This window comes from Larimichthys crocea, chromosome VII, assembly GCF_000972845.2.
Source record: "Larimichthys crocea isolate SSNF chromosome VII, L_crocea_2.0, whole genome shotgun sequence".
Lineage (NCBI taxonomy): Eukaryota > Metazoa > Chordata > Actinopteri > Sciaenidae > Larimichthys > Larimichthys crocea.
The window spans coordinates 20,401,106-20,420,068 of record NC_040017.1 but is presented as its reverse complement, the minus strand read 5'-3'; the positions used below and the strand labels follow the sequence as shown (position 1 = coordinate 20,420,068).

The following is an 18,963-nucleotide window of genomic DNA, read 5'->3' as shown; positions in this document are numbered from 1 at the left end:
GCCCAACTCAAAGACTGCAACAGAGGGAGACGACACGAGGCGATAGCGTAGAACATAGATTCATTGACACAAATTAGAAAATGTGTAGCACTCAGTAAGTCAGTAGTGTAAAGCATGTATAGGACTGTGTGTATGGGGAAAATACATGCTGTCATTATGCCAGCATCAGAGCAGAGAGTGTCTGCAGGATTAGAGAAGCCTTTATAGGGTGGCACACACCAACCCAGGTGCAGCTCATTTAACTGATGACCTCCTCCATTCAGCGCCTGCAAAACCACCACAAGAAGAGCAACAGGGACACCTAGTGGACAGGTGAAGGGGTCGTCACACTAGAAATCTATTAATTCATTATCTGTAACCGCCTATCCTCATCAAGGTCATGGTGGGGCTAGAGCCTATCCCAGCTGACTGTACACCCTGGACAAGTCGCCAGTTCATGACAGATAAACAACCATTCGCAATCCCAATCACACCTACGGGCATTTAACCTGTCACAGGTTGACTGTGTAGGATTTAGTGGCACCTAGCAGTGACGCTGCAGATTGCAACCAAATGAAAACTCTCCAACGTCTGAACCCTCTTCTTCCAAGCATGTAGGAAAAACTCTGGCTGTGAAATTCACATGAAAAGCAAAAGGCCATATCTAGATATTTAGTTCCATATCTAACATTGTTTTGCCGTATAACTGTAACTATAAAGGTTTTGTCCTGAAATATTTTACCGTACAGTTAACAGTCTCTAATATACACTAAACCCTTCCTTATGCTGTGTAAATAAAGGTTTTGCAATATGACTGTGCATTACTGTATTTAACAGCACATTTTATGGTCTTTTACTGGTTATTTTGGCAGTTTTTCCACCGTCAAACACTTTTACAGTGTAGGTACTCCTAAATCTTACATAGTGGACCTTAAAGTGCATGTTTTTGGACTGAGGGAGGAAGAGTACTCTAGAAATCACTCCTCTTTATGAACACTAGGTGGGAGCACATGCACATGAATAGAGTGTGACCTTATCTTTTAAGAAATTTGTACATTTTTAAATTATCCTTATGTAGTGAAGCTTATCAAATGAACAAATCCAAAGCATTTATAGAAGTCTAATCTATTTCTGAGGCCAAATCTATAGCCCCGATGCTTTTATTCTGAAAATCAGACAAGTTTGAGGATATAAAACATGCAAACTGAAGATATTAAACATAATATCAAATCGAAAACACACACACACAGTGTTAAAGTGTCTACTTTGTGATTATAACAAGCAGATGTCAGGATGAAAGAGTGCTCGTAAGGGTGGGAAGGAGCGCAGTGTGTTGCAGTCAGGCTGATTTAAGCGGAGTGCATTCCTGCACAGCGCTCACACACCGGAGGACGAGCCGCGGTGAAACACACACCGCAACGCCGCGCAGGGGCCGGGAGCTCACCTAAAAAAAAAAAGAAATTGGAGGTGGAGGAAGTGTTGCCTGAGCATAGCGGTTACATGTACAGCTGCCTCGGCTGAGGGGTAACGTTGGGTGGTGTGAGTGTGTTTACTGCTGCCATGTCGGAGTTTCTGGTGAGTCTACTCGGGGAGCGGCTCGTCAACAGCGAGAAAGCCGAGGTGGACGTGCAGTCGCTGGGCGCTAAGCTATCACTAGTCGGGCTCTTCTTCGGATGTAGCCTGAACGCACCATGTAAGCAGTTCAACGGGAGCCTGTGCGAGTTTTACAGCAGGTTCAAAAAGACGTCTGAACACAAGGACAAATTGGAAATCGTCTTCATCTCGTCTGATCAGGACCAGAAACACTGGCAAGACTTTTTGCAGGAGATGCCATGGCCTGCGTTACCTTTCAAAGACAGACACAAAAAGGTAAGATGGGCTGTGGTTGACGAAGAGGAGCAAATCAGTGCCTTAGACTCTCTCAGGAGGTGGTTTAACTGGGTTTAGTGGGCTGGAAACCTCCGGAAAAAAACCCCTGTAGGCCATGTCTGCCTCTCCTGTCACTGCACAGGAGGATATACCTTCAGATTTAAACCCCATGAACCTCTTTCCAAGTCATAAATCTGACCTTAAATCAGCTGTCACCTTCAGATCAGCTGTCAGACCTAATCTGTAAACGTCTGTTTTATTATAAACAGATCAAATCTAGTGCAGTCATAATAATTAAAAAGGGAGCAGACAGTTGGGAAGATGGAGAAAAAGTATGTTTGAAATGTCAAGACAAAAATATGAGAAACTTTATGTTTAAATTTCCTTTTTTTAAATAATAATCCTGCAGCAAGTGGTGGAAACATTTCTCCTCATTTGATCAAGATAAACTAAATGTGACCAGGCCAGACATTCCTCACTTATTAACAGGAAGGAAGGACAGGAAACAGACTTTTTTTTTTCTTTTAAAAAAATGTATTGAATTTTTCTCATTTCACACATACAAATTAACAATAACTATTCAATTAAACCCATAAAATGTGTCGTCACAGTTTCCACAAGATATTTCACACACTTAACAAATAAATAAAGACATCAACGCAGCAGTTTTAAGACGCCCAAGTCAGTCTCTCCAACACAATACAAGATGCCATCTCCTTTATCCACACTTGTATCGAGGGAACGTCCATTTTTCTCCAAAATAAAGCTCCAGAGTCGACTAAAAATACACTTCTTTGTATATTTATCTATGCATAAGTGCATTGCTTGGTCAGGCAGCAATCTCAGATATAGTCAGAACTTGCTCCAGTATTTTTTTATTTTATTTTGGACAGTGTCATGGACATCAGGGGGACAGAGGGTTTAGTGTATTATATATATTTTTGTCTTGTCATAGCTTCCCTCGCGTATTGAAGGTTTGTTTTTACTAATAGCCTTCCTGTATGTAATCTTGAATATCCACCCTCCATCCACACCTCTAGAGGACTTGATTTCCTTTTTTTAGTCTTTTACATTGTGCTCAAGGAATAGTTATTAATATTTTATCTGAACATCTCAACAACACTGTTCTTGTTGCGTCTGTCGTATTGCCCTGCTCTGCTCGGTGAAGGCCTTGTTTTTTTTTATTGTGCCATCATCTGTTTCCAGATGGTGTCGACAATGCAGTTTTATTTTCTCAGAGGGTTTTTGGATTTATCTCGCGTCTTAAGTGTTTTTATATTTGTTTTAATTATTGTAAATCACAAGACAGCTCTGATTTATTTCTATTTGATTATATACACACACACACACACAAAGAAAACTGCTGCTTTTGTTTTATTAAATTGCATTGTTTTTTACAAAATATATTGGGAGTTTATTTAGCTCAGAATCACTTCCAGACATTTTGTCGATAAATTACTATTATTTATATGCAAAATAAAATAAAAATAAAAGAAACATCTGCAGATGTTTCCTTTAGCAGTTAGTGATATTTGCAGCTGCACAAACATGAAGTCTTACTCGTGCGTGTGTGTGTGTGTGTGTGTGTGTGCGTGTGTGTGTGTGAGGTTTTTAATCTAAATGTAATTACAGATGAGTCAAACACAAACATACTGTGGTCTGCTGTGTTTGCATCGTGTCACTTAGTCCAAATAATGCTAAAATATTTTTGAAGATGAGGCCTCACTGTGGTCTTATGAGGGAAAAATTGAATAGTGTGCAGCAAAAAAATAAATATTTTAACCTTTAATTATGTCCTACAATGTGTGTTCAATCAACCACAGTTTATTAAACACAGTCTTTTTAAAGAGGATCTATTTTTTCCAGCTCCCCCTGTGTAGGTGAGGCATGACGTCGTCTGCATCATCGCCTGGTAAATTCTTTCAGATTGCCAATGATGATTTCCGTTACACCTCATAATGAACTCCAGGCGTGAATAAAGGGGCTGTGGAGGAGATGACATGATGGGGGAAGGTGGGGGTTGTTCTTGTTGTTGCCGTCCTGGGGCGGAGCACACATCCATCGCAGCCACAGTGTTATTGTGTTGTAACTGCTGGAGGAAAATGTCTGTGGCATCAACAAAACCATTGTTCATGCTCTTGGTGGTGGTCTGTTGGCTGTCTCTGCCTTGAAATGCAGTGTTTGTGTGTGTGTGTGTGTGTGTGTGTGTGTGTCTTGCAGAGGCCTGCAATTTCATTCCAGCTTGGGCTTCATCAAACCGTCGGCCTGTTCATACCGTTATAACACAGCAGTGTTTAGGACACGAGCTTTGGAAATGTGACATCTCCAGAGTCGTGCTCCTCGTCGTCCGTTAGTTATGTCGTGACTCATGCATGCTGCCGTTGAGATCTTTTGTTGCACTAATACTGAGAGGTGTTTCTAATATTTTGGCCCTCTTATATATGAAAATATTAGAAACACTGCTGCAGATGACAACCTTGATAATAAACATAATGGTTCAATTAAAACCTGTGTACCTAATGAAGTGGCCGGACAGTGTTTATCACAGACGGATGTGATTTAATATTCATAATTCAGGGATATGATTTCCTTTTTTCTTCAGGATATTGTTGTTTTAATTAATTAATGATCAGTCAGTTAACAGAAAAGTGATTATATATTTTATTTTATTCATTTATTTGTAATTTTTTTTGAAGCAAAAATGCCAAAAATCTGTTTAAGAATTTGATACTTTTCATTGTCATGTCTTGTGGTGAAATTAATATTGTTTACTTATTGAAGTTATTTAAGTTACTTGATAAACAGAAAATTAAACTATTATGATAAGCGATTATATTTTATATAATTATTTCAAAGCAAAAATACCAAATATTTGTTTGTTGCACCTCCTCGGATGTGCGGATTCGCCACTTTTTGTTGTCATATATGACGGCAAACTTAATATCTTTGGGTTTTGGTCCATTAGTTATTTGAACACATCAAATTAGACTGTGGGGATTTCTAATGGACATTTTTCACTATTTTCTGACACAATATTCTTTTTTAAAGACAAAACAAGTAATCAAAAACTAAGCAGATAATCGTCAGATTAATTGGATTGAGTGAAAAGTTGTTGCAGTTAGCTGCAGTCCTTATTAGTTGCCTGTCGTGTGGGGATTGTTTTTTGTACCAGGCTGTAAACATGTTTATTTCTGCTATGAAGTTGGACATTTTAACATTGGGCCTTATGGAGACTGACTCGTTCTGGAGCCAACCTCAAGTGGACGTTTGAGGAACTACAGTTTTTTGGTTTCACTTAACAGCCACAGAGGTTGCCGTTTGGTTATTATTAGCTGCCCTGGTCTCGCTGTACAGTGTACGGCGTGTGTGTGCCGCAGACTGACCTAACCGGTGAGCAGTGTTGACCCAGTGGAGCCGCTGTGTTGGTGTTGCGGGTCCGCAGAGATTAAGTGGCCCTCTCACCTCTTCCCCCCTTGTGACTGCAAGCTGAGCTCATCTCCTGAAGGATGCAATTTCTCTTCAATCACCTCTTTCAGAGCCTCGACGCCCACCTAAGTCTCAACGACTGTACCACCTCCTCCTCCTCCTCCTGCTACAACCTCTGCTGCTCCTCCCTCGTCTGCCTCTCTCTCTGGAGGCTGTCCTCCTTTTCTCTTTTTCACTCAGGGGTTATCCAGGCCTTCCCGTTGCAGGAAATGTTTGTTATTTAATCAAGCAGGGATAAAATTCCTGATTAAATACAGAGAGAAAGGAAAGTCTAACTTATAGCCGAAGCCAGACCTCATTTAATCTGTCCTCTTGGATGAAATGGAGTCCTCTGGTGGTTTTCTAACCAACATAAATAGACTGAAAGGTGTAATTGGCCTTTATTTCTCAGTGCCAACGAATTTAATGCAGTTATTTCCTCATGTGACTGACATTTCGTTTCCATAAAGGTTCCTCTTGGGTCAGTTATGGACTGCTGTTAAATGGAGCTGAAAATGTCAGTAGTCTTTTCTTATTTGACATTTTCCCGTTCTTAAGGTGGTGTGACTCATGGAGGGGTGTCCACCAGTGTTCGCACGTCTTCGGCAAGTAGACGGTCTACTTGTGGTGCAGCTGTCCTGGCACTGCCTTACATGGACTCCCATGTAAATCAATTAAACACACATCAGCTAACGTGATGTGAAAACTTGACCAAAACAGGGAGCCGAGATGCTGCTAGAGCTGTTCCTGCTGCAGGAGTAGGGGGTGGGGAGGGAGGATCACATCGCAGTGAGAAGAGAAAGGCCTCTTGTTCATGTTCCCCTGGTTGGTCAGTGGTTTTCCCCCCCAAGAGGCAAGACGCCCGCTCACTCGGCTCCCAGCCAGGGTGCAAGGGGCTTCAGAGAGGGGCTAAGGACGCCTTTCATCAATATGTCGCTGCTTAACTCTTGCCCCGCGACAATAGAAATGACTTGAAGGTGCAGGTGGTGACTCTTTTTCTCCATCCGTCAGTGTTGGGATGGATGTTTCTGTCTTTGTTATGTTCGCTCGCACAGCGCGGGCTAATAAACGTCAACAAGAATCTGACATTTTTGAGGTTTCTATGATGTGGCACGTCTGTAATTGAGAGCTTTAGATTTAATTGTAGGATTCAGAGAAGGATGTATTCATCACCAGCTCCTGTGATCCAGCTCATGGGAACAAACTTTGTGTACGGTATCCGCAGGATATTATCACATTATCAGGTCTTTAAGTTCACCGTAACAGTAGCTCAGCAGAACAAGAGTGGTCTACTGCAGCAACTAAAGCCATGAACCTGAAACAGTAGCTCTTTGATCAAAGCACAGAGGGTTTAGTGGGCAGCCTATTATGAAGTCGGCTCTGGGACTAAGTGGAAAATAAACTAATCTTAACATTCAGGCATTTGACCTCGGAAGATTAAACTACCAGTGAAACCCTAAAACAAAGACAAAGGTTCATGTGGTTTGAAAAGTTTTGAGGATTTCAAACATTTATAATATTTTTAGCGATATACTTTAAGAGAAAGACAGATTGTTGGCTATTGGATAAACTGATGAGATAGTTGGCTAACTGTAGAAATAGTTAGTCAATGGACAAACTGTAGCAATAGTTAGTCAATGGACAAAGTGTTGAAATAGTTAGTCAATGGACAAAGTGTTGAAATAGTTAGTCAACGGACAAACTGTAGAAATAGGTAGTCAACGGACAAACTGTAGAAATAGTTATCCAACGGACAAACTGTAGAAATAGTTAGCCGATAGACAAACTGTAGAAATAGTTAGTCAAGGGACAAAGTGTTGAAATAGTTAGCCACCAATGGACAAACTGTTGAAATAGTTAGCTAGTGGATAAACTGTTGAACTAGTTAGCTGATGGTTAAACTGTTGAAATAGTTAGTGAATTGATCAGCTGAAACAGTTAGCTGACGAATGAACTGTAGAAACAGTTAACTGACAGTATAAACTACAGGAAGTGGTTCAAACATTCCTCAGGCATTTATTTTATTAGGGTCTCTGCAGTTTGTGCTTCAGGCTGTGCTATTTTTTTTTCTTCTTTACAGCACATTGGGTGGTTTGCTTGTTTTGTGTCAACACAACGGCTTCAACACCAGTTGTGAATGTGGATCATTTCATTTGTCGCTTATTAGAAACTGACGAGAAGAGAGGTGTTTTTTTTATAAACATATGTAGTATCATAATTTGAAGTCAACTGTAAACGCACCATTTTTTTATTATACCAGTATTTCTGCAGTCCAGCCCTCAGCAGTGGGTTTTGTGTTACACTTACTCTTAAGTTTTGGTAAGCTGACCTTGTAGAGCCTGTTACCTTGACGTGTGCAAGCCTGGCTGCAGCGCTGTAGTTTTACGTGACTCCATTGTCCTGCAGCTGTGAGGCCTTGTTGCTGTGCGCCATGTTTGACAAGAGCTTATGTAAAGAATGTGGGCAGACACCTGCCCGGCTGAAGCCGTTCAGGGCCAGAGGGCACTGAAACTGTGTGTGTTTGTGAGGTGCTCGGGATACTTGGCAATGCCAACTGTTACGTCTCACACCACCGAGCTTGTGTTACTGTCTCCTTTCACTGCCCATTGTGTCGTCTTTACTGCGAGATCTGTAATATTATGAGAGGCTACAATAGAGATCTCATCAGAGGTGAAGTTCAGAGGATTGAGTTACCCAAGTGAGCAAGTTTGGGGAACAGTCGCACTTGTGTGTGTCGTAAAACTCATTCCCCCTCGCAACTCAATCTGTTTCTACTTCCGTTATCTTACCATTATAAGACAATGCACAATAGCTGTAAGGCTGCGACCTTCGTCTGTGGTCCACGACCCGCTGAAACGATACCCTGGGATTGACTTTTCCTCTTTGTCCTTGTGTTTTCCAGCTGGACTGCTCCTGGACTCTGTGTGGTTTTCCAGTCAGGACTTTCCAAAGTGGAGTGACGTTAAAGATAATAGACATGGCTAATGTGTTCGCCGCAGTGTCTGCGCTAGCTCTCGATGGGAACAACAGATGATTTCGTACTATGCAAAACCCAGCCCAATTGTCACATACTTACCGGTGAAATCATTGAAACAAGTACAGCGTAAAGTTCAACATGCAGTCGCTTGATATTAATTTTCTGCGCATGACAGGAAAGCTGCTTCTTTCCATGGAAACAAGCAGATGGTTGTTATTTTAATTCATAAATCCACCATCATCTGCTACGTCTGCTGTCGTAACCGTGAAGGTTTGTTCCTCCCTTTTTTCTTTTTTTTTTTTTTCCTGAGCTGAAAACACTTCATGGACGGGTTGTTGTGCCCGGACCCTCCCCCACTCAATCCTCCGGTCTCTAATTGCTCCACACCACAGCTCAAGCAGCCCCTTTCCGACATAATAACAGCATAGCCGCCCCAGGGGCATCCTGCCATCCAGTGCTGTCTTTCGTCTTCCTTTTGTTATCTCCTACTAGATTGAATGTTGGCTCTTTGTGATCGCCCAGTTTCCCCCCTCATCATCCCCGCTGATCATATTTCTTAAGCTAAATGAAGAAGACACAATGATGGATGCGTGCTTTGGTGTGTCAACACTCACTGCAAATTCCCATATTTATCTCTGACACTCGGTGAAACCTATCTCCTTCAGGATATCTGCTCCATCAGTGTTGATTTCATGTAAATTTATTCATAGTATGACAATTTCTGGCATGACAAGTTTCCCCTTGGACGATAACCCTTTCCCACCGCCATCCCACACCCAGGATGGTAGCCCTGTTTTGTCCATGCAAGCTGTAAAACCCCCCCTCGCTGTGGCGTTTTTCATCCAAGTGTAAGTGCTCCTGCAGCTCTCGCTCCTGTCTGAAAAGAAGCTCGCCGTACAAAGAGACCCACTGTCTCAGCGTGTAGCATGGCACACTGGCACCAGCCCCGCTGTCTTGCCTACAGTTTAGCTGTTGCATGCGGCGAATGGATTTTTATCTAGCGACTGACAAGCATGCACTCTGAGAAATCGAGCTGCCCTTTTTGCTCACTCTGTCCACGTGCAACCTGTTTTCTGTAATGACTAAATGAGAATATTTTGTCACAGATGTAAACGTCTTCTGTTTTCATACTGTTTGATTACGCGAGAATTATGTACAATAGTGAGTAAATTGCATGTCATGTGCATATGTGGACAGTTGGTAGCATATAGGAACAGTTATATCAGTACACTACATATAATGGGTTAGGATTACCTAATTGTATTATAGTAATAATTATAAAACTAGTGATAAAAAATTTAAATGTACCCAAAATTAATGAATTAACACATTGGCTAATTGGCAAACTATCGAGGTAGCTAATTAATAAACTGTTGAAATTGTTAGATAACAGAAACTGTTGAAAAAACTAGCTGATTAATAAACTGTTGAAACAGCTAACGGATAAACTGTTGAAACAGCTAACTGATAAACTGTTGAAGCAGCTAACGGATAAACTGTTGAAGCAGCTAACGGATAAACTGTTGAAGCAGCTAACGGATAAACTGTTGAAGCAGCTAACGGATAAACTGTTGAAACAGCTATGGGATAAACTGTTGAAACAGCTAACGGATAAACTGTTGAAACAGCTAACGGATAAACTGTTGAAATAGTTGGCTAACGGATAAACTGTTGAAACAGCTAACGGATAAACTGTTGAAGCAGCTAACGGATAAACTGTTGAAACAGCTAACGGATAAACTGTTGAAACAGCTAGCTAACGAATAAACTGTTGAAACAGCTAGCTAACGAATAAACTGTTGAAATAGCTAACGGATAAACTGTTGAAACAGCTAACGGATAAACTGTTGAAACAGCTAACGGATAAACTGTTGAAACAGCTAGCTAACGGATAAACTGTTGAAGCGGCTAACGGATAAACTGTTGAAACGGCTAACGGATAAACTGTTGAAGCAGCTAACGGACAAACTGTTGAAGCAGCTAACGGACAAACTGTTGAAGCAGCTAACGGACAAACTGTTGAAACAGTTAACGGATAAACTGTTGAAACAGCTAACGGACAAACTGTTGAAACGGCTAACGGATAAACTGTTGAAGCAGCTAACGGATAAAACTGTTGAAAGAGTAGTAGTTATGACTAAAAGAGTTGAACTAAACAGTTAAAAACATCCAACTATACAAAACTCAATACTAATAAAAAAAATGATGACAATGTTTTATGTAGCGTTATAGCATTGCAACATTTCGGTTATGTAACACAACATCTATTTCCATTTGGAACATGACGGGTGATGTTGATAGAGATGTAGGGGGAATGTCGGTCAAAAGCAGTTACATAAAGCAGGTACATTAAGTGCTGTGATGTGAGGTTATGACCAGTCATGACTAGTTGTGTTTTTATAAAGGCAGAGAGGGGAAAAAGAGAAATTGTAGTCACTCCCTCAGGCGAAGAGTGTACTGTATGTGGATAGAGAAAATGCTCCACTCTGCTCCTATGGGCTTTGTGGGCCTCTAAAATGCTACATGATAAAACACAGAGCAACATCCAGCCCACATCTTACAGGAATTTTAAAAAGATGGATATACTGTAAGAAGCAAGGGCAAAGCAGTGAATCTTATTTATTCGTCTGGCACTGTAACTACGTTGTGGGATTTTAATATTTTTAATATTCTGTCATCCTTTTATTACAAGAAGAAGACTATAAAAAGAGTTGTAAATGGCATGAGTGGATAGGAGTCAAAAGGAATAGTTAAATATTTTAGCTCACTAATTGACATGTTATATCTTGGATGTTTAATCTGTACAAAACAAAGCTTTAAAGAGACACAATGTGCTGCCACATATTTTCCACAGACACAGAGTCAAGTCGATGTTGACGTCTAAACTCTCTCGAACTGGATAGTGTTTTTAATATGCCACGTCTCAACACCAACATCCCATGACAACCTGTCAGCATGTTGCATGCACTCACGCAACCACCGCCAACCCCAGTCACTCAGCAACGGTCGGACTGAAGCTGAGGAAACTGAACAATATTAAAATCCAGAAATAGCACTTTGTCAAAGTCTCTCTCTTTTTCTTTTTTTTTTTTGACAGTCGAAAGAAGCTTCAGCGCCCTGGCTTCACTGGGAGATCAGGCCACGTCTCACAATCTTTTTTCCTTTTAAACATGAGACTTTCTTCTTACTGTTCTTAAAAGGAGTTCTCACATGTGGAAAAGAATTAGATTTTTCTACATTGCTGACCTCTCATAATTTAGATTAGTTGGCTTTAAATGTTGGTTGATCCTCACTTTGCTCACATTTTTCTACAGCGAGCTGTTAATCTTCTACAGGATAATGAGCCAGTTGAGGATTTATCATATGATGCCACCACAGACTGCCTCTTTTCCATAATATTGAATCAGCACAAGTTAAGAGTTTTAACTGTTTTGCTGACAGAACTAAGAGTTATAAGTAAGCATCTTCAAATGTACTTTTTGTCAGAGCTCAGCAACTCATGAAGACTCAAAAACTGTGTAGCTGATTTAAATGCCGTTCGTCTAAATGCTAAGTTGGCACCAAGCGGCAACCTCCGTGGCTGTGAAATGAAAATGATCACGTAAAAAGTTTCACGTTATAGCGCGATAAGTTGGTCTCGGACGGAGGGGGGCTGAAGTCAGCACGCCCTTTCCTCATTCAATCATCTGTGGGTGGCGTCACGGATACAACGTCCAGCAGTTGGCGTATTGCATAAGAAAAGAAAAATTGAGTGGATGAAGCAGATCTCGTGGCTTGTATTTTGCTCAATTATTTTTCTAATAACCACTTGGGGATCATTTCCAGACGCACCCAAACTCCTGCTCCTCCCGGAGATTGACAAACATACACGCGTTTCCATGTTTATTATTAATCTAAACATCCCAAATTAATCTGCAGCAAGGTTAACCGGGTTCACTACGCCTGTGTTATTTGACTCCACTGCAACGACACACTCCCCACATAATTGCACATTTAATATCTTTCTTGGACAAACTGATATGTTCATATTCCCAGTTGGTATCTGTCATGGTTTGTGTGTGTGCACGCCCAAGTCACGTGACTCTTTAGAGTACATTTCTGAGCTATTACTCAAGGTCATTGGTGGGCAAGCTAATGTAGAAAACAAATAATGGAGCTGCAGTGTTGCCTATAAATGGATTCATACTGTATTATCAGTTACATTAACAGCAAGAAGCCTGGCTTATTTTTTAGCTCGCTGCAAAATATTTGCAGGAACTGAAATCTTGTTTTTTCATCATCTTTCAACTTATTTTTCTCTATGTAGACATAACGAGGCCATCCTGGAGTAAAATGAGTGCAATCATTCAGCCATCTGTGTCTATAACAGTATCTTTTTTGACCACAACTTGCATCAGGAGCAGAGTAGCATGTTTATTTTTTTTAATTCAAGAGATTGGGACAAATGGGGAATAGTAACCTTATTTTATTTTATTTTTTTTTACATTAGGGAGTAGTGTAACAAGTTGTAAACAAAATACTGTCATATTATCACCTTTTTATAAAGATGATATGGCGAGGCAAACATATTAGTGAAAAATTCACACCAATTTTTGCTCTATTTTTGGTCTCTATCAACTCCTGAGGGAAATATCTGGCTATTTATCTGTTAAACTGCTCTTCAGAAACCTTTGAAACAGCTTACGGATAAAACTGTTGAAACAGTTAACCAACGAATAAACTGTTGAATCAGTCGACTAACGGATGAACTGTTAAAACAGTAGTTAGCTAACTGTTTCTGTTAACTAACAGATGAACTGTTGAAATGGTTAGCTGGCGGATAAGGGGAGGGAAAATATCTGGGTATTTATCTGCTAAATGCTCTGCTATGTTCACCAGCTAGTTGTTAACTTTGTCTGCCTGGTGCTAAGCAGTTATTGTCAGTTTTTAGATTTTCAACAATAAGAGCAGTCAAAGGAAACCAAAACAGTAAATTTTGGGGCCTCAAAAACCAACACAGTAAGCTAAAATATACTATAAAGGCCTGTTGAGCTGAGGGGAATTTAGTTTGTCTCTTTGCACCTTTTGCATCAAATGCAGGTGTGTAATCTTTTGTGTGTATGTAAATCCAATGAGTGATTAGTTTTGAATCCTCAAACCCTCAAATCCTCATGATTGATGGCATGCATCTGCTTTCAGTGTTATAAAATCTAGTTGCAATCGTTGTTAGCACACAGAATGTAGTGAAAGTCCAGCTTGTTTGTTCACTTCAGCTGCAAGTAAGATAAACAAACCCAGAACTTGACCTTGTAGCAAAGAAACACATGGAGTCTGTATAATATACAAGAGCAACAGGCCAGATGATGCACTGATGGTAGCCCATATGGAGGTATTGGCAATGCTGCTGTTGGCTGTAACAAGCCGCCTCATTACGAGGCAGACTCGTGAAGGCTGGGTAACACAAACCATGACAGGAAGCAACTGTGTCATGGGAGGTGTTGATCTGCATTAGATGGGTACTCATCGAGCACCCTCAGAAGAAAGAAGTAGCCTTGGATGTGTGCTCTGGGGGCTGTAGTGTTTTCTATCTTCTGAGACACTCTAAAGCTGTCACATCCTATTTTAAAACCAACAGGCCTACGTCTTTGTTCAATAAAAACCACACCACATGCATTCCTCGCATATTCTAGCTCATGTAGTTGCTCAAAGGAATGTGTTCGTCAGAAAAGCCTCACACAAATCATCAGTAGTGGGTTTTAAAGAGCGGACCCCCTGCTGAGGCTTCGCCGTGGCTTAGCTCTGCCTCCGTGTTGGGGGCTAATCGCTGTTTTGATTAGTCTTTTTTTACCCAATCTGTTTTCAACCGAGCGCCGATCCCACGGCCATGTTGAATGAAAGGGTTTATCAGCTTAAGCCTGTTGTAAGGAGCACGAGAGGTCTCATCTTTTCTCTGAGGAAACCAAAAGCAGCCCCTCGGACACAAGTGTCCAGGCAATTAGAGATGCCGGGAAGCCTCAAAGAGAGATTACTGGCACACACTGGAGAGTCGTGGCCGGCGTCTTTCTTTGTCACCGTTGAGACACACGATGATTGGTGCTGTGGAGGCGGAGATAACTTAACACAGTCACGGGGTTCCTATCTGGGGAAGAATCAGTGGATGCAACATCAAATTATAGACTTCAAGTGTTCCTCATTAAATTGTTTTCCTATGCAGAATGACGGCAACGGGCAATCCTTTGGTACGTCTTCTATCTGTTGACATGTGAACATATGTGAATATTTTGTTAGTTAAACTTCCATCATGCCAAGTTTTGATTCGGCTCGTCATAAAAACATCAAGGTAGCATTGTAAAGCAGTTTGCATGCTAGTGAACAGTCTCCCCCAGCGAGCCTCAAGCCGCCAGGCCTCCCCTCCGTTCCCCAGCCTGATTGCTGTGCATGAAAGTAATAAGACTTCACTGTTGCGTATCTGTATCGATTAAGGCTCCACAGAGCTTTTCTGGATTCACTTATTTTGCCCCCTTTACTGTGGTAGCTACATTCGGTTTGACTGGGTTGGTTCCCATGGACCACAAGCCAAAAAGGACCTCCAGATCACAATAATATCTGGTGTGTTTATTGCTGAAGCAGCATGGCAGCAATTTGGTAATGCCACAGATATTAAGGGGTTGGTGTGCTTGTTGTGTTTTCTCTGCTGTGTGCTGCTTTGCTGTATTGATACAACCCCTATCCAAAAAATGTTGGAACGCGTTCAACATTACAATGCTTACGGCCCGTGTAAAGCCAATTTTGTGATTTATTTCAAAATATATTGAATATGTTGGAAAATATTTGCTGAAAACATGTGAAAAGACTTTAAACGATATATATTACTGTGGAGTTAGAGGTTAAAACTGTTTCAGTCCAGGATTTTTTGGGTGGTCCTAAAGGGTTGCTCGATGACATGTTGAGGCCACCCTGAGCATACCCCTGCACCCCTACCAGAGAGATAGAGATTAATTCTCTATTGATGCTTGGTGTACACCCGCATACTGTTTCTAACTTTTTACGATTGAAAAATTGCATCTCCTTCCTCTTTCCTGTCGGCTTTTTTTAAACTAGCGTGTCAACAGATAGAGATATGATATTTTGATGATATACACACAAGCTCTGCATTGTTCACTTTAAGGTTAAAGGTTAAAGCTTAAGTACATTCCCCTGAAGATGGTTATAAAAATATAATGCCGCAATGTTACTCAAGCCTTCGTTGTTTTAAGTCGTCCTAGACGTGAATAGGAGTCGAAGGAAATGAACTCGCAGAAGCCTGAAGTGAGATCTGTCCTGTTGATATGACTTGTAGCCTGCAAGGTGTTAAATTGAGTCAGGAGACCGTGTGAGCGTAGGGAGTGGATAAACACAGACAAAATACTTAACCCTCCCTCAGCTCCTGCGCTCACCAGTATGTCACTCGCCACCTGCTCATTTGACAGCGACTGCTGCTTTTGGAAGCAGCAGGTGTGCTCTTTAAGTCCAATGGTAGCAGGTTCTGCTCTGACAACCGCGGCCTGTGTTGTGGTCAGCGAGCATGGCTTTTTTCTAAAGGTGAAACATAGACCATAGTGGGATCATTAAGTTCCTTTTGTGGGGCTGCATCAACTGTTTGTGCGCACGCAATCCCCCACGGAAACTTACAACATCGATGAACCGAGGCAGGAAAAAAAGCCAGATGAGGGTTTCATGTAAGGAATGTTAGTGTTTCTGCCAAGTCATATACCTATTCCCCTCCTCCTTTTTTTCATCTATCATATAATTATGGTGTACAGCAGGAGCCAGAGGTATGTACTGTGTTCTTTTAAAAGAAAGAAACTCAAGAATTATTGCTGCAAACGAAACGTTTTTCCTGGTATGGACGGCTCAAAGAGAGAAAGGTGAGACCCCGAACCAGAAGGCTCAGTTTTGATCTGTGCAAAGAAAGAGTAGCCTATTGTAGCTGGGGGGAAAAAAACCCACATGTGGAATCATTTCACTCCCGTACGCAGAGTTCGCTGTGTGGCCGAACCCCTTGAGAAACAAAGGCATCTTCAACGCTTCATCGCCCCCCCACCCCACCCCCTTCTCTCTCCACCCCTTCAACGCTTTGTTGCTCCAGGTGTGCGCTGTCTGAGCAGTCGAGATGAACTGCAGATAGAAACAGATAGAAACCCCCCCCCCATTTTAAAAAAGGAAAGAAATCTGCAGGAAAATATTTCAGGTGCTTTATGAAACTCTTGCTTCCCCCTCAGTCGGACTTCTTAACCTCGAGAGGAATCCTCTTAACTTTGTTGTGGCAAGAGAAAGAATCCAGGTAGGGACCTGCCATCGGGGTGGAGATATGTTCATAATGTAATTACGCTCTAATTACTGGAATCAGAGCATAATCACAAACTATCAAGGCGGCATTACTCGTTACTGGTGCTAACAGCCTATTATTGGTTGTCTTTTAAGGCACCCACAAGGCAGAGCTGAACTGATCTGAATGGGAATAAAAGTTGGAATTGAAAGGAAATGTAACTTGTAGCTTCCTAGGCCTCCTTCTCCTTTAACATGTTCTTCCTTTATCCAATCTCAGAAAGTGAAAAGTGGAGCCAAGTTAAATATCTGGCCGGGCTTCAAAGCTCCGAATATTTCCGTGGAAAACAGAGTGGGATTTTCTAGAAGTTCATGAATAGAGATAACAGATTGCATGTCGTTTGTGGCCGCTAGTCGCTGGTTTTTTGAGAAGTGGGTGTACCACACACTGCCCTATTCGCTAATAATACTCTGGGGTTTCCCGTATGTGGGTGCGTGACCATTTTGAGTTTGAGTCTTCTGGATTCAAAGCCTTGAATCTTTATGAAATGGAGCGAGAGGCGTGCTGCTGAAGGTGAACGCTCAAATACTTAAAGTCGGAAAGAGAAAAACAGAAATATCTCTGTGAAAGTCACTACATGCGTCTTCCTGTTTGGTACAATTTTCTTGTGGTTCGGTCGAATAGCGTTCTTGCTTTTACAGCTTCCTATCGAGGGTGGTCCTTTCTTCTTTCTTTCCTGCTATCCTGCTATCCTTTATCCGTCCGTTGTAAGACCCTTGAGTTATTTTGGACTTGAAACCTGCCTGTCCTCCAATCATCAAGCCAGGCGAGTCAGAGCCAACTCTGTAACCCAATGAAAAAGCGGAAGGAAATGGTGCATTTTCAATGATCTGCACCATCTTTGATCTTCAAATTGCAGCAATTACGTGTCATAATATTCCATGTAAAATTCCTCAGATTACCATGCTTTTGATATTCACTCAGACACGGCTTTGATAGCTCCATGCTGTGATTATGAATGTAACTTCTGATTTTGTGCAGCGTTTATGCAGCACAATACAACTTACTGCCGCTTCTTCGATGCAGATAGCACTTCTTTATCTTTTTACGGATGGAAATCTGTTCCAGTCACAGCACGTTTATATCGATGCCAGAGGGGTTTGATGGTTCCCCCGTTTTAATACGGTTTGCGTACTTGGTGTCGAGTTCACATATTGATAGATAAGAAACGAGAGTGAGGCTTCATCCTCGATCCTGGGCTCAGTTTTGTGTTTGCCAGTGGTGAAGTGTGAACAGCTGTAGGATGCCAACACGAGGACTGAAATAATTACTGCAGTATGCTAGCTTAGTCAACACCATACAACTGCAGCTGTTTTCTTTTGTGGCCTTTTTTTTTTTTTCAGAAGTGGAGTCATAACTACCTTGCAGGGATTTGCTGGACTTTGGTGCCATTTTGGAAAGTAAATATAACTTAACTGACACTTATGTGTGGAAAGAACCACACGGAAGATTTATTATCTACCTGAGGGGCTCGGACACACACTTGTGCACTCACACCCATTCGCTATCTTGTGTTTTTTTTTTTTAATGCTCCACCCCTGTAGCAGTGTCCTCCTCCTCCCACCAACACAAAAAAAAGAGCAGGATAAGCAAACTGGGTCAGATTTCTGTCTCTGTCTCTTCGGATGATACTCTTGTCAGTGGTCTTTAATCATCTGGATTCCTTTGTTTCTTTTTCCATGAGGTGCAGACGTGGATACAGCTCCCAAACACTGACCGTATAAAGAATGGACAGTGTATGTGTGACGTCACCCACAGGTTTCTAAAGAGCTGTTTCGAAGCTCAAAATCTCAAAAAAAAAAAAAAAAAAAAAAAAAAGGTTCACCTTCTGGAGAGCATGAATGTGTTCATCAAGTTTTATCAGCATCTGTTTATCAGATTAATACTGCGTTCGAGCATTGGCCAAACATTATATTTCAAATTATATCAAGGCTTAAAGTTAGCTGCTTTGTTTGACAGATAGCACCCAGGCGTCTCTCAGTCCGCCTCAGGTCCACCAAGACACTGCAGTTTTTGGCACTTTCGCATTGGCTTCACTTCACGTCCAGGAAGGTTGCTGCTTGCTCCCAAAGCAGCTTTTAAATTGCCAATCCTTAAAGCCTCTGAAAACTGAAATGTTTGTCCACCATCATGGATTAAAGCTTGCAGTGGAAAACATTGCTCAGTTGTCAGTTAACATTTATCACTCAAAAACAGATAATCTGCTTCATGCATTGAAGCCCAACCCACCCACGCCTTTTGAAGTCATTATAACTTTTATAACTACAGTGCGTGCATTCATTTCGAACCCCGTCGCTCATATTAGGAAGTGGTTTGAGAAAATGTC

The 18,963-nt window shown here is 41.4% G+C and overlaps 1 protein-coding gene across 1 annotated transcript in view; it reads left to right on the top strand.

The window, feature by feature from the left end:
* Positions 1-1,295: 1,295 nt before the first annotated feature.
* The window catches only part of nxn (nucleoredoxin), a 62,023-nt gene continuing 44,355 nt past the window's right edge, over positions 1,296-18,963 (top strand). Inside the window, exon 1 of the mRNA XM_010736657.3 lies at positions 1,296-1,848. Coding sequence (XP_010734959.1) covers positions 1,540-1,848 — 309 coding nt within the window. The 5' untranslated portion in view covers positions 1,296-1,539. The remainder of the gene's footprint in view (positions 1,849-18,963) is intronic.